General features: G+C 44.6%; 1 protein-coding gene across 1 annotated transcript in view; it reads left to right on the forward strand.

Moving 5' to 3' along the window:
* KCNT2 (potassium sodium-activated channel subfamily T member 2) overlaps positions 1 to 16,239 on the forward strand; it is a 242,521-nt gene that overhangs the window by 94,555 nt on the left and 131,727 nt on the right. The window contains exon 5 of the mRNA XM_033961358.1: positions 4,795 to 4,944. Within this exon, the coding sequence (XP_033817249.1) occupies positions 4,795 to 4,944 (150 nt within the window). The remainder of the gene's footprint in view (positions 1 to 4,794; positions 4,945 to 16,239) is intronic.

The raw sequence follows: 16,239 nt of genomic DNA on the forward strand, positions 1-16,239 counted from the left end.
ATTGCTTTCTGCCCCCAGAACAACCATCCCCCCAAATCAGCCCCCTTTGCCTCTCCCCCTGTTGTGCAATGCCTGCCTGCTTCATGGCCCCCCTTCTGTTCCTCCCCCCTCCCTGATTGCTGTCTGCCTCCAGCACACCCCTCCCCCCAAAGCAGCCCCCTTTCGCTCTCCCTCTGGCCCCCTGTTGTGCCATGCCTGCCTGATCCGTGGCCCTCTTCTGTTCCCCCCATGATTGCTGTCGGCCCCCAGCACAACCATCCCCCAAAGCAGCCCCCTTTGCCTCTCCCCCTGCCTGCCTGCTTCGTGCACTCAGCACAACCCTCCCACCAAAACAGCTCCTTTTTCTGGCTAATCCAGGGCCCTTCTTTTTTGGCTTCCCCTCCCGTTCTTACCTTCCTCCATGCATCCATGTTTCCTGCCGCCGCTGCCGCTCCTGTTCCTGTTCAAAGCAGCCTGCTTAGGTTCATGGGCGGCTGTATTGAACCTCGCAGACCGCTCTCCATATGATAGCATGTTCCTTCTGACGCGATCGCGTCAGAGGAAACGTGCTTCATGTGGAGAGCGGCCTGCGAGGTTCGCTACAGCCGGCCGCGAACCTCATCAGGCCGCTTCAAACAGGAGCGGCAGCAGTTGGTGCGGGAGGGGGGAGTCGTCGACTTTTTCCCTACTGCTGCGGTGCAAAAGTTGCTGGGCTCCTCGGTGGGAGCGCTGAGTGGCCACGATCCCTCTCCTCCCAGACCCCCCCCCCAGAGGAACGGAGATCGGCGGTGTCTTCTATCCACTGCTGAGTTACCGAAGAGCAGGGAGTCCAGCAATAGCGGCCAGTGCTGCGAGTGTAGGTAGGAGCTGGAGACTCGCGCATGCGCACTCCTGCTTGGCCACAGACCTACAGAACATGGAACAGGGATTACAGATCACGAAAGTTGGTGTGCGCATGCGCGGCTAGCATTTTATTATATAGGATATTCAGAGGTCACCCCAGCATGCACTGTTTGTTTGTGTGTTGTGTATGTAGGTGATTGTGCATAATTAGTTTGTGTGGCGTCATCTAGTTTGTGATCTGCACCTAAAAACTGGTTCCTTTGGAAATCAGTCTGTCATCTGTCAACTGCTAGACTGCCACATGGACTGGATGGTCTTCAGCTGGTCAATTTTCAATACTGTGATGAAGAAAAACCTTTACTGGAAAGCTATAAGTTGACATGTGAGTCGGCGATGGTGGTATGGGATCAAATCAATGAGAATTAGGGCTCCATACAATGACACTGAACTGCCGTCTACTCTCAGCTCATCTCCAAATAAAACTGTTGTTCCAAACATCTATGGTTTCTGTCCAAGCACCTAGCAGCACTTGCCTTTTTGATGACAAAATCACACCAGAAACAAAGCTACAAATGATGCAAAACTTACAGCGTCCACCATTGGCAGACATTCCATGATGTCTCATGTGTACAGATGAAATGGAACCTGTGACTTTTGATCTCTTGATTGAAGGAGAATCAACAAAAGCAAAAATATTCCTGAAGAAATATCCCACAGTGGACTGACGATCCAGTTTTCAAAGAACTTTGGAATCAGGCATCCTAACTGACTGTTAATGAGGAATAAGCCTCATCGAAAAATATAACGATATTTTCACAAAATATGAAGAACAAAAGCAATTTGCTCTTCAGCTAGTGACCAGACACTGAAAGAACTTTCTTTGTGCACTAAAGGTGGCTCTTATGTCATAGACTGCTGATTATTTGTTGAGTACACAAGAAGTACAATATACTGTTAAGCTTAGCGGTAGTTTAAAAAACAAAAAAACCCCACAAAAACAGTGAGGTGGGGAGACCCCTAAATTTTGTATGTATTTCATTTTTATATAAAGAATAAAATTAGCCTTGTGGACAAACAAACTGTGTTAATTAATTTTTGGGGACCACCCTATTATCCAGATATCAGTATTGAATATCAGAATTATCCAGAAAACTTCTGGGTCAGCCCCGAATTCACTCTCAGAATGCCCCAGCACTAAGTAGAGTGTGTTGTGGCTCACATTGACATCACATGTTATCAGTGCTGAACCCAGACAGTGTGGTTTAACTTAGAGGGATGCATGGGAATAAATATGGCATAAATCCTGTAGTATGACTTCTGTGTTAGCAAGAATCCCTACAGCAGGGGTGCCCACACTTTATGGGCTTGCGAGCTACTTTTATAATGACTAAGTCAAAATGATCTACCAACAATAAAAAATTTTTAAAAACACAAAGCACACTGAAAGGCAGATAAAATGTTAATTATTCATATTTCGGGTTTTTTCAATGAGGTCACGGCAGATGACTCTATGCAATGTCACCTCAGTAACAAAATACAAAAATACAAAATACCCCCTCCCTTTTTACTAAACCACGATAGTACATTTTAGTACAGAGAGTTACGCTGAATGCCTCGCATTGCTCTCAATGCTCATAGGCTCCCTGTGCTAAAAAAACGTTATTGTGGTTTAGTAAAAGGGAGCCATACTGCAAAATATAGACAGCAGATATAAATTCTCAAAACAGACACATTTTGATCACTAAATTGAAAATAAAATCATTTTTCCTACCTTTGTTGTTTGGTGATTTCATGAGTCTCTGGTTGCATTTTCTTCTTCTGACTGTGCATCCAATCTTTCTTCCTTTCTTTCAGCCTCCTATATGTTTCCTCTCCTCCAGACCTCATTCTCTCCCCCAACTTTTTCTTTCTGTCTCCCTGTTCCTTCTTTCTGTCTCCCTGTTCCCCCTTCTTTCTGTCTCCCTGTCTGCACCCTTTCTTTCTTTCTCCGTGCCCTCCCCCAAGCCACTTGGTTTGCTGCTACTGCCATCGGGAACAGCCCTCAAGCCACCGCCGTCCCAAGCTTTCCCTGCAGAAGCATCGCACTGACCAGCATTCCACTCCCTGACGTCAATTCTGACGTAGGAGAGGAAGTTCCGGGCCAACCAGGCATTTCTCCCCATTCCATCCAGCCTGAGCCCCATCTCTCCTTGATCCAGCATTTCCCTTCTGTGTCTGTCAGAATTACCATTCCACCTATTTTCCAGCATCACCCTTCTTTGTGTCCATCTCACCTATATCCCTATCTCACCACTTTTTCAGAATCATTTATCTCTGTCCTTGTCTTTACCCCATGTTCACTATTTGCCCTTTCAATGTCTTTACCTTCCCCCCCTTTTTCAACATTATTCCATGTCTCTATTTTACCTCCTCTTCATGTCCCCTCTGTATCTCTATCCTTATTCAGTAGGTCCTGCTTACCCTTTCTCTTCTTTGTGTAGCCAGAATCTTTCCATCCTCCCTCCACTCCGGCCCAGCCCAGTATGAAATATTTCCTTTTGTTTCCCTCCCCTCTCTCTTTCTCTCTCTCTTCCCCTCCCTCACCCTCGAGTCCTGCATCTGGCCCTATCCCTTCTACCTACACCCGGCAACACCCCCTGCTCCGCGGCTCTCTTCAGCAACTTGTCAGCAGCGGTGATCAAGACAGGCTGCCGAAAAAGGAAAAGGAAAAGGAAGTTGAAATAAGCGGGACTTGCAGAGGGTAGGCCCCGACGTCAGAAGCTTGTGTCGATCGCTGCTGCTGAGTTGCCGAAGAGAGCCGCGGAGCAGGGGGTGTGGCCGGAAGCAGGTAGAAGGGAGAGGGCCAGATAGGAAGGCTAGCATGACACCGACCCGGGCCAGGATGATTTCTTTTTTAGACTGCTGCTGCCGCCGCCACACACACACCCCCCTCCCCGAAATGACAAAAAACAGCCTAAAGTGGATGCCTAGCGTCGGCGTCTTTGATGTCGGGGAGAGGAAGACTGATAGGCCCGGTAGATCGGGACGGCAACACAAGTCTATCATGGAGCCTGGGATGGGTTCTGCGATCAACTCACGTTGCCTTCCTGAGCTATCGCGATCGACGTATTGGACACCCCTGCCCTACAGTATGATTTCAGGGTTTGTGGAATTTCCATGGAGATAGAAGAAGTTGCTGTGGTCCCCATGAGAATACAGTCAAATTTCTGGTAACATCTGTTAGGCTTGGAATGCCCTGAAAATAGTTATTGGAAGCCAGAATGAGGCTTTGAATGCTCAGAGAGGCAGTAGGGATACCAGATTAAGACTTGGAACACTCATTGTTTCTGCATGGACTGAAGAAATGATTAGTTTCAGTTATGAAATAAATGTACTCTAGAAACTGAAGGAATTGTCTGTGGGTACTGGTGGGGATGGATGAAATTAATTGTGGAGATCGATAGGCATAGAATGGATCTTAGCAGGTAGATTCTAGTGGGACTGGAGGGGGATGGGTGAAGTTTCAGTCCCTGAGCAATTCTCTGAGTGAGAGCTGCTGCTAAGCAGTTAAACTAAGCTGAATATCATTCCCAATAAAACATGTGTGGAGATCTGGCCCTGATTTTATTAAATAAGTACAAGACATGAGGATTAAAAAAAATTGACAACACATATTTAAAAATATCCATATGGTCAGTGTTTGTTTTCTCTCACCTCCTAAATGCTTTTGGAAACTGTCCTGACAAACTTTGCTGAAACTAATTTCCAAAATTAGTTACAAAATGCTCATTCACATTCCACCTCAGTAAGTGTTGTGATCAGGCTGTCTACAGATCTGGATTTCAGTTCTTATGTTGTGATACTTTCCTATTATAGTATAATAATTTCCATGCATCTTTTTTTTTTTCCATTCTTGATCTGTATTTCTTAGGTTAGCTGACAAATCTAATGAAAATTTGAGTTCTTATTTAAGCTGGTTGTTTTATGTTTCAGGGAAGGCCAGCAGTCACCTGAACAATGGCAGACGATGTATGGCAGGTGTTCTGGCAATGAAGTGTACCACATTCAGATGGACGAAAGCACATTTTTTGCTGATTATGAAGGAAAGAGTTTCACATATGCATCTTTCCATGCACACAAAAAGTATGATCTTTTCTTTATCAATTTAGGCAAGCAAGAAGATTCTGCAGCTAGCAATTTCCCTAGCTATTAAGTCTTCCAAAAGTTATGGGACCTATTTACTAATTCAAATTGAACATAGGAAAAAGCATCATACACCTATAAAGAAAGAGCAACTGCTCCAGATATCTACAGCAATGTTTAAAAGATGGAGAAAAAGAGAGCTCAGAACACTTAGTCCCAACAACTAAGTCCTGTTTAGGGGATACATAATGTGACCATACATCCCATTTTGAACAAGAACGTCCCATTTTTAGATCCCCTGTCCCGTTGTCCCCATGCACAGCTTTGGGACGCCAAAATGTCCCGTTGTCAGAGACAGCGTCACAAAGCTGTGCATAGGGACAATGGGACAGGCGATCACAGAGAATGGGCTCTCTCCCTGCTTCCCCACCCGCTGCCGCAACTAGAGGAAAGGAAGGTCCAGGTGCCAGCCCACAAGCCTTCTCCCCGATGTCAATTCTGATGTTGGAGAGGAAGTTCCGGGCCAGCCAATTGCTGCCTGGCTGTCCCAGAACTTCCTCTCCGATGTCAAAAATGACATCAGGGAGAAGGCTTGTGGGCCTGCACCTGGACCTTCCTTTCCTGCAGTTGCAGCGGCAGGCAGGAAGTGGAAGCATGCGGCAGCGGCGAAGGCGGACTGGATGGGGGGGTGTTATGTGTAGAATCGGCGGTAGGCCAAGTTTGGGTGCTGGAGGGAGTGAGGCAGGCAGGCTGGCTGGCTTCGGGATAGGGGTGGGACAAAGGCTGGAAGGCAATGAAGGGGACATAGGAAGGAGAGAGGGAGGAAGGAAGGAGAGAGGCAGTGAAAAGGGGGGGGGGGGGGGTTGTAAGCAAAAGAAAGACTAGAGAGAGAAAGGCCTGGACCAAAGTGGAAAAACAGGAGGCAGATGCTGGACTATGTACAGACAGAGGGGGAGAGACTCTGAGGAAGAACAGAGAGATGGAAGATCATAACAGAAGAGGGAAAGAGAGGGAGACCTGGAACAAAGGTGGTGGTAGGTACAAAGGAGACCTGACACTGGATCTGGGGAGGGTTACAGAGGGAAAAAAGAGAGAGCCCTTGCCCCAAAGGGGATGGGGTTGGATTGTGAAAGAAATGTTGGATGCGAAAGAAAGATTGGATGCACAGTCAGAAGGAAATGCAACCAGAGACTCATGAAATCACCAGACAACAAAAGGTAGGAAAAATGATTTTATTTTCAATTTAATGATCAAAATGTGTCAGTTTTGAGAATTTATATCTGCTGACTATATTTTGCACTATATTTGTCTGTTTTTCTATAGTTATTGAGGTGACATTGAATATTTTAAAGTCATCTCCCTTGACATCTTTGAAAAAAAACTGAAACTCGTAAATGATAATTAACATTTTCTCAGCATACAGTGTACTTTGTGTTTTTTTTATTTTATGGTTACCATTATGAATTAATAAGATATTGTGTGTATATGAAAAATGAATGGAAGAAATTGGGGGTGGAACTGGGGCGGGGCTAGGGCGGAATTGGGGGTGGGGCTAGTGCGGGATTAGGGGCGGGACTGAAAATTAATAGATGTCACGTTTTGATGAAAAAATAAATGGTCACGTTAGGGATAGAGCATAATTACAGGTCTCAGAAAAAACTCCTCTTAAACAGCATACAAAATATTCAGAGTAGCAATAAACTTATCTTCATAGCTATATCCTGGGAATTCTTGAAAGAATCAAATCCAGACCGGTTTTCAAAAAAATCCACAACATAGTGTCTGAATTTAGCTGCCAGAGAAAGTTCCAAGCCTGACAACATCCCTGTTTTGCAAAAGCTATTTGAAGGGCAAGGCACAATCCTCTATCCGTTCTCCGGTCGAAAATAACAAAATCAAGCAGGAATTCCAGTGGAAAAGATTTGCCGATTTATAGGATTTGTGGTCTTTAGTGTGACCTATATACTAAACCATATCCAGTATTTAATGCAGCTTTCATGATGTTCTAAAAGTTAGCTAATGTGAAAATTCCTATGAGAGGCTTGGAATAGGTGAGGACTGCATCTTGCAGTTAACGCTTTGCCGCTTTAATACGATGCAATCCCAGATCATATGACATATTTTAAGCGGAGTTAAACCTTTCTAGGCAGATTCAGACGCAGATATATTTTCTGTTTTTTTCTGAGATATACTTTATTGAGTAAATATATCAGATATTCACAGTTGTGGAGTTTTTCAGAGAATAGATGAAAAGAATCCTCTGGGTACAGCTTCTTTATTCAGTATGATGTAAGGTGATAAGGTTAGACGAATAGAGGAAAGGGGAGAGGCAAATACTGAAAGTCCAAGAGCCAAAGAGGGTAACAGGATGATTCTTATGAAAGGTCTATTGAAATGAGAGCCAAAGAGATGAAAACAGTGTTCCTCTAAACAAAGAGAAACATCAGGGTGGCCCAAACAGCTTGCGGCCATAAACCATGTGGCCAGACGTGTAGTTAGAGGTGAGCTCCAGCAGAGGGAAAACAGCAAGACAGCTAAGGCACACAAGAACTGCAGGAAGCCCACCAGAAAAAAGGAGGGGGTACTAGAGAGACCAATCAGAGCTAAAGATAGCCAGGAAGTAAAAAAAACAAAGAGAGTCCAAGTTTAGCTGAGAAGGAAAACAGAACGATGGAAATACAGTTTATACACTTTCTCAGACTACATTTTCCACAATCCTTGTCTCACATGTCCTGGCAGGAAATAACTAACAGTAAGGTCCTAAAACAACACTTAATTGCATGCAGCATATTTTACAGCCCTGTTAGGACCAAGGTAAGGCTGCTGGAGGCATAACAAACACTGAGCCATTACTACATGATACTTGCCAATGTGGTAAATAATATGATACTTGTAGCTATTCCCCCAGAAGTTTAGCTAACTGTATTCTCCATTATTAGCTGTGCTGTTAGTAATCATTTCTGTGCACTAAGGGCCTAATTCTGAAAACAGAGCCTGCAAAATGGCTGCCTACTGTGTGTCAATCACCAGTAGGTACCGCATCCAATGGCAAAGTAAGGGTGCGCAGTGCTCGGGGCGGTGGCGCCCCTCCCCAGCCACTGCTGCGCGCACGTGCCCCCTTCCTTTTCCCGTACCTTTTTAACTTCTCCAGCGTAAGCGGCATGCCAACATCAACATTGGTTTGCTCTTTGATGTCACTTCCTAGGTGTGGGTCCTGGAAGTGACATCAAAGAGTGCCGATGCTGACACGGGCAGCAACCTCACGCGGGTGGGGGGGAAGGCAAGGGGTATGTGCGGCAAGGGGAGGAGTGGGAGGAGAGCGGAGAGGAGGAGGGGTGCTGTGCCCTTAGTAAGACTGCACTCGGAGTAGACTTCCCCCCCTGAAATCCCCTTACTACTCCAGAATCACATCTATTTTGTTCTACAGATGCCTTAAATGTAGGCCAGAATTTTACAGGCCTACATTTAAGATATCAAATTCATGCCCATGAGAAGCGCCTAGGCACATCTATGGATGCCTAAGGCCACTTTCAGTATAAAACATGCCTTTGTGGGCTTTAGGTGTACATAGGCATGCCTAGATGTCTCCATACACATGCAAACAACACCTACATTGTAGGCGTCCTGTGCCCCATCGTTTTTTGTTTAAAGTGTGTCCCGATTGGCAGTGGCATACCTAGCATATGTGACACCTGGGAAAATAATTTTTTGTTACCCCCTCCCCCCATCTGTATGAAAAACATGATTTTTTGTAACAATCCAAACGTCACACAACAGTATACTTAGGAAAAGGCAGCATCTTACATACTGCATTGAGCAGTACAACATCAACACACCCATTATAATACTAAATAAGCCAGACTAGTACCGTTCAATCCTGCACAGTCAATCCTAACAGAAAACCGTGTCTTTCGAACACATAGAACACAGAAAACACCTTCGCCTAGTATGGAATATGTAATCACAAACTAACCCCTCCCCCTTTTACAAAACTGTAATATAGTTTTTAGCCATGGTGGTAACAGCTCTGACGCTTATAGAATTCTGAGCATCAGAGCTGATACTACCACGGCTGGAGCTAAAAAACACTCCATAGTTTTGTAAAAGGGGGGATAAAAGAAATATATAGACAAAGGTTAAATTGAACCAGCAAGAAGCTGGACTCTGCATACAATGCAACACCACAGAAACAGTGACACATGTCTCCTAAAGCAATAAATAAATAAATAAATAGAAAAATTTTTTCTATCTTTGTCTTCTCTGGTTTCTGCTTTCCTCATCTTGTTACTCTCTTCCTTCCATCCACTGTCTGCCATCTCTCTGCCCCTATATGGCATCTTTTCTCCTTCTATGCCCCTTCCTGAAACTGTATGCCTCCCCCATCTCTCCTTTCACCACCATTGGTTTGACATCTCTCTCCTCTCCTTCCCTCTCCCACACCTCTGCTCTGCAATCTCTTTCCCTTTTTCCCCTCATTTTTTCTTTTCAGTTTATTTTCTGCATCTGTCTAGATCAGTGTTCTTCAACCTTTTTACACCTATGGACCGGCAGAAATAGAAGAATTCTTATGTGGACTGGCAAACTACTAAAACTGAAATTTTTAAAAAACCATTTCCGCCCCGACTCCGCGAGCTCGGTCCCTGCAAACCATCTGAAACCATCCGCTCAAGCCTCAGTTATGATTTTATATTGAACGTAAAATAAGCCAGGTGTATACCTAGCAGGGCCTCCGCGTGTGCAGATCGCCGGACTTGATGGACCGAAGGTCTGATCCGGAGATGGCGCTTCTTATGTTCTTATGTTCTTATGTATTAAAGTATAAAAAGAAACAATATTCTGTACAATTGTCATTTTATAAATACAAATATACAAAGCAAGGACCAACAAAACCCCTGTCTCCCCTCTGTTCACATATATCCCCTCTACTATCAAGAAAACTGAACAAGCCAAATTATTACAGAATGCTACACAGAAATATCATGCTAACAGAATACTGCAGTCACACATGACAGGAAAAGTGTTAGGGGAATGCCCCCTGGTCAGAGAGAGCCCTAAGCCAGCTGGAAGCTAAAGAAGCACTGCCTGGGCTTTGCAGTCCCCAGTTATGTCTCTAGCAGGATATATAGTTCAAATCTGATATATTCTAATGACAAAATAGAAATAAAATTATTTTTTCTACCTTTATTGTCTGCCCATTATGTTCATTTTTATCCTAGTTTCTGCTTTCTTCTGTCTTTTCTTAATTTTCTTTCCAAGGTCTTCAGTCTATCTGCCACTTCTGTCCCTTCCTGTCTTCTACCTATTACTCCAATATCCAGAATCTCCTTTTTCTTCTTACTGCATCCACCCCGTGTCCAGCATCTCCCACCTTTCTTCCTATTCAGTCAACTCTGCTTTTTTCCTTCACCCTACAATCTCCAAGTCCAACATCTGCCCCCCTCTCTTCTGCCTCTCCTTTGTTTCTGTTTTTTCCCTCTCTCTATCTTCCTTCTGCTAACATTTTGTATCCTTCCACCTTTTATCCAGGTCTTTCTGTCTCTCTCACTCTCTTTGTCTTCCCCCTCCCTAGGGCCTGGCATCTCTCTCTCCTCAGTTCAGGGTGTTTCTCCTTTCTACCCCCTCTAGTCCAGCATCTGCCCTGTCTTCCCCCTCCCTTTTGGTTCAAGTCTGCTTTCCCGCCATTCCTCAAGGTCCTTTTCTGTCCCCGCCCCCAGTATCCAGATCTAGCATCTCAATGAGTTTTCCATTTGGTGGCATTCCATTTGGTGCCAGTGCATTGTGGGTACACACACCTACAAGAAGCCCCTTTTTCTGCCCATCTGCCTACTGCTGCAGTAAGTCTTACAGCTTGAAATGTCATGCGGAAAATCTATTTTTATACCACAGAAAGTGCAGCGCGCCTGCAATATTATTTGCCGTAGGGCAATATACTACTGTGCCTTAGTAAAAGGGTCCCTATGTTTACTCAGCTTCAAATCAATCTGGAATGTTTTGCAAAAAATGGCTCCCTGTATAGGTACAAATTCAGTTTAAATGGGCCCGCATTCTTTGTAAATTGTTTGAAGGAGTTGGCCCTGAGTATACAGTATGCTTTGAATCTTCTCTTATCCTATTAAAGCTAAGACTTCCAGATCTCATTCAGTGCCTGCTCTTCATTTTCCCTACCAAAGGATATATGATATCTTAGGAACTTAAAAAATTTATTTGGGTTTCAAGATGTTCATAGCTGGAATTCTCTTCCAATAGATATTAGATTTTCAAATTCATGTTTTCTTTTTAGATGATCACTGAAAACTTACCTAGTTCAGAAATATCTTGGTTGATATCCTCGTGTATTTGATATTTTCAATCAAATAGACGGGGCCTTTCCTCTGCTGCTTCCCCGCCCCTACTCCTTCACCTGATGATGCATAACTTTGATGTTGCAGCCTGCCACCACCGGGGCCCTCGTGAGAAGGGTGGAGCCTTACCTCCACTGTTTCCCTGCCCCTATTCCTTCATCTGACGGTGCAAAGCATTGATGTTGCAGCCTGCCGCACATCAAGGCCCTCACGATGGGCGGGGCCTTACCTCCGCTGCTTTCCTGCCCCTGCTCCTTCACCATGAGCATGGAGGGGTAATTTGCATAGCGTTCCAGGCCATGTGACAACCCTCTTCCCCACCCCTACTTCACCGTGCGCAGGGAGGGGTAATTTCCATAGTGTTTGAGGCCACGCACCACAAATGCTATGCAAATTACCCCTCCTTGCTCACAGTGCAGGAGTAGGGGCAGGGAAGAGGATTGGCACGCGGCTTCAATGCTGGTAGTGGGATGAGCAGGGCGATCTGTGGATGCAAGATAACAGCCGGGCACTCCCCTAAATTAGCCGGGTGGAGCATCCAGCTAAAACACGCTAGGGAGAACACTGTGGCCCTGCGCAGATCGGCAGGAATTTTCTGCGGACTGACACCGGTCCGCGGACCGGCGGTTGAAGAACACTGGTCTAGATGGTCTTACTACCCTGTCATCAATTTCCTTTTTTACTGTCTACCAGCTTGCTACCTTTTCCCCCCACCATGTGCCCTTTTATTTATCCCCTCCTTTCATCATGTGCCCTCTTTCTCTACCCCTTCTATCTAGTACTGTAGGTAGATTTATGGGTATAACAAAGTTATGTGCATATCTTAGTTGCTAGGGAAACCATAAACAGAGACCAAGACTATATGAAATATTTTATTATAGAAATAGAAAAATATAATTCATAAGCCAGCAGCAAATAATAACTAATTATTGTTCACAAAATATCTGAATACATAAATGAAACACAGTACATAATTATCACACAACACTTGCTAGATAAATGAGTAGCTAATTCTTACACACGAGATAATTCCTTATAATAATAATTCCTGATTAGCAGCAATCTAAAAAATAGCTTATCACCCCAGGAACTTCACTTTCCTTGTCCCATAAACAATAGAATTCTCTTATCTAACCCCAGCTGAAAATATAGATAATTTCCTTTTTCTCACCATCAGATTAGGCCTTGGCAAACTCAGGGAGATAGAACATAAGAACATAAGCCGTGCCTCTGCTGGGTCAGACCTGAGGTCCATCATGCCCAGCAGTCCGCTCACGCGGTGGCCCATCAGGTCCAGGACCTATATACTAGCCCTCTATCTATACCCTTCAATCCCCTTTTCCTTCAGGAAATTTTCCAATCCCTTCTTGAACTCCAATACCGTACCCTGTCCTATCACTCCCTCTGGAAGCGCGTTCCAGGCGTCCACCACCCGTTGGGTGAAGAAGAACTTCCTATCAATAGTAACGGAGGAGAAAACACTATTGGCCACTTTTATAATAATCTATGAAAATAAAGTATAAAGAATCTTTAGCATTGAGAGTCACAGTTTAAGGCAGGGTTTCCCAAACCTGTCCTGGGGAAACCCCAGCCAATGAATCTAACAGAGAAATCAGATGGCACAGGGGGTTCGGGCAGAAAACCTCTTCCACATTGCAATGGGTACTGAAATTTAGGGAGGGGGAAAGGTAGATAAAGGACAGGAAGAGAATGGTGCTCTTTTAAAAAGGTGTGCTGAACTTGTAATTTTCTGCTCATATTCCAGTCAAGCTAAGAATGAAAGACAAAGACAATTTTTGCCTCATGCTTTTTGATGGTTCGGGTCTTAAAATACTTGTTAAGCACAGGCAGAAATACTTATTTACCAAAACTTTGAAACTCGACTTTTTTCAATAGTTATGCTGTGTAACACAAATTCTTATTACTCAATCTAAACTCATTCTTGTAAAAGCATTTATGGCACAAATGTTTGTTCCAAGTACAGACTGCCATACCTTATGGTGATGTTCTCCAACAATGTTCGTGCTGGACAGTCGCTTTCCTATACTTGAACTGATAGAAGTTGTCGTCTTCTCAGTGTGAAGGATATGAATTCTCTTGATTAGGAATAAAAGTCCGTCAGTCACTGGAACAGCTGTAAATTAGGTAGTCAGCAACAGTTTCCTTATGTGATGAAAAAAACCCAGATCTGTCTCAAAAGCAGTCCTTTATTTTTCACTCTCCTCAGAGAGCTAAGTCACAAGAGATACTTTTCAGATCTTAATTATTATGGAACATGTGCAGAGAATCCAATGTTAAGATGCAAGCTTCCTCATACCTCAGCATAGAATAATCATAATTAGGCACCTTCTCCTAAGGTTTCGTCAGATGACCTCTCAGGATCAATCCAGAAACAGAACTTGGATCAATAGTCTTTCTGTATAGAGTCTCACACAGGCTGGGCAACAGAGGTGCCTTTTGAAGATAAGCACAGCACAGGAGTAATGCCTCCCCCAAGATTCACACAGGCTGAGCATGTAGGCATAGTCGAATGTCCTTGACTAGAATACAATTCTGGTACATCCCCAGAATGCATCAGGCATCAGGCATCAGGCAGGCATAAACAGCAAAGATGATTTCTTCTTTCTCATCTTGCAGACAATGGTTCATGCTGGAAATATATTTCAGGCTTAGTGACGTCATAGAGGTGTAAAGAAGGAAACACCCCTACAGTATCCTCTCCTCTCTCTGTCCACTTCCATCCAGGGTCTTCTCCCCTTTTTCTCTCCTCCCCATTTCCTTCCTGGACCCTTAGCTCTGCCATCCCCACTTCCATCCAGCATGAGCTCCCCCTATACCCTCCCCACTACCATCCAATGTCTTCCCTTTCTCTCTCCATCCACCCCTCTTCAATTAGCTTCTACCCTTTGTTTCTCTCTTCCCCCCACTTCCATCAGCATCTGCCCCCTTTCTTTCCCTCCAATCCAATTCCATCCAGTATCCTTCCCCCTTATGTCTCTCTCCTCTTTCCCTGCACACCAATTCCATCAGCACCACCCTTCTATACCACCCTGCCTCCTTTCTCACCCTCCACCACTCTTCCATACCAGAAGTCCTGCTCCCTTCATGTAGCAAGGTCTCGTGATGACTGTAGCTGCTAGGTCCACCCCACTCTGACATATTTGCTCTGGAGCAGAGTCAGCAGCCACGCTGAGGTGCAGGAAGGTCCCGCAATGACTATGTCTACCGGCTCTGCTCTGCAAGAAGTAAGTTATGTCAGAGGGGGTGAACCCGGCAGACGCAGTCATCGCGGGACCTTGCCGCAAATCCCTGCGTCTGCTGGATCCACCCCCTCCAACGTAACTTACTTCTTCCTGAGCAGAGCCAGCAGACGTAGTCATCGCGGGACCTTTCTTCACCTCAGCACGGCTGCCGACTCTGCTCCAGAGCAAGTATGTCGGAGGGAGTGCACTGGTAGCCACGCTGAGGTGTAGGTCCTGTTGCACAGTAGGGCAGGATGTTCCGGACCTGGATCTGGCCAGGGCATGCGCCCTAGGGCATGCACCCAGGGCGGTCCGCCCCCCCCCCCCCCTTGGTACGCCACTGCTTATTGGTTCATTAGACGGCGGTTGGACGCCTACCACTGCCTACAATTGGGATGCTGTTTTTAGAATCAGGCCCTGACTGTATAGCTGCCTTTCCCAAAGTGTTGGGAGTAACCCAACTGTTAACATAAAGGTTGTGCACTCAACAGACCATAACTTTGGCTAATAGTGCTCATTACATTACATTACATTAGTGATTTCTATTCTGCCATTACCTTGCTGTTCAAGGCGAATTACATAAGGAGTTAACTGGTCATTTAGGAATACATAAGGAGTTATCTGAACATTTTTGGTGGTAATACAGAATAGAGGGTTGCAATTTGGGATTGAGGTGATTCTTGCTGTGTTAGTTTGTCTGTAAGGATTTCTTGAATAGTAGGGTTTTTATTTCTTTTCTGAAGGTTTTGTAGTCTGAGGTCGTGATTAGTAAATTGGAGAGTTGGGAGTCTAGTTTTGCTGCTTGAGTGGCTAGGAGGCCATCATACATTTTTTTTCGTTTGATGTTTCTGATTGGAGGGTGCATTATTATTATTATTATTATTATTATTAGGTTGTTTTTTTTAATCTACCGCCTATCAAGGTTATCTAAGCGGTTTTACAATCAGGTACTCAAGCATTTTCCCTATCTGTCCCGGTGGGCTTACAATCTATCTAATGTACCTGCATGAATGGTGTGTGGGTTCTCTTATGTCTGGTTGTAGTTGTTTGGATTAGTCAGTTGTTTAAGTAGGCTGGGCTGTCTCCGTTTATGGTTTTAAATAGCAGATAGTAAAATTTGAAACGTATTCTTGCTTGTATTGGGGGCCAGTGTGAATCGAGGTATGCTGCTATGATGTGGTCGTGTTTCCTCAGTGAGTAGACAAGTCTCAGAGCTGTGTTTTGTACTGTTTGTAGTTGTTTTATCAAGGTTGCAGGGCAAGGGAGCTAGAGAATGTTGCAGTAGTCTAGAAGACCTAGGACTAGGGACTGGACCATGAGCTGGAATTGTTTTCTGTCAAAGAATTTTCGAACTTGCCTTAGATTTCTCATGACTGCGAATGATTTCTGTATTGTTTTATTGGTTTGTAGCTTTGTCTATCAACATTCCCAGAAGTTTTAGAGTGGGTTGAATGGGGTTTGTGAATGAGTTTATTACTAGGTTTGTTATGGTTGGGGTTTTGCTATTTTCGAGGAGGATGAATTTTGTTTTGTCAGGATTCAGTTTCACTTTGTTACTGTTTCTAGTGTTCTGTGTAGTATGTCTGCCATGGAGGGCACTGGTTGATCAAAAGGAAGGAGAATGGTGATGTTGTCTGCATAGCTAAAGGAGGTTAGGCCTAATTTGTCTAGGCAGGTACCGAGGGAAGCAATGTAGAGGTTGAAGAGTGTGG

The sequence above is a fragment of the Geotrypetes seraphini genome, chromosome 10 (assembly GCF_902459505.1).
Source record: "Geotrypetes seraphini chromosome 10, aGeoSer1.1, whole genome shotgun sequence".
Classification (NCBI taxonomy): Eukaryota; Metazoa; Chordata; class Amphibia; order Gymnophiona; family Dermophiidae; genus Geotrypetes; species Geotrypetes seraphini.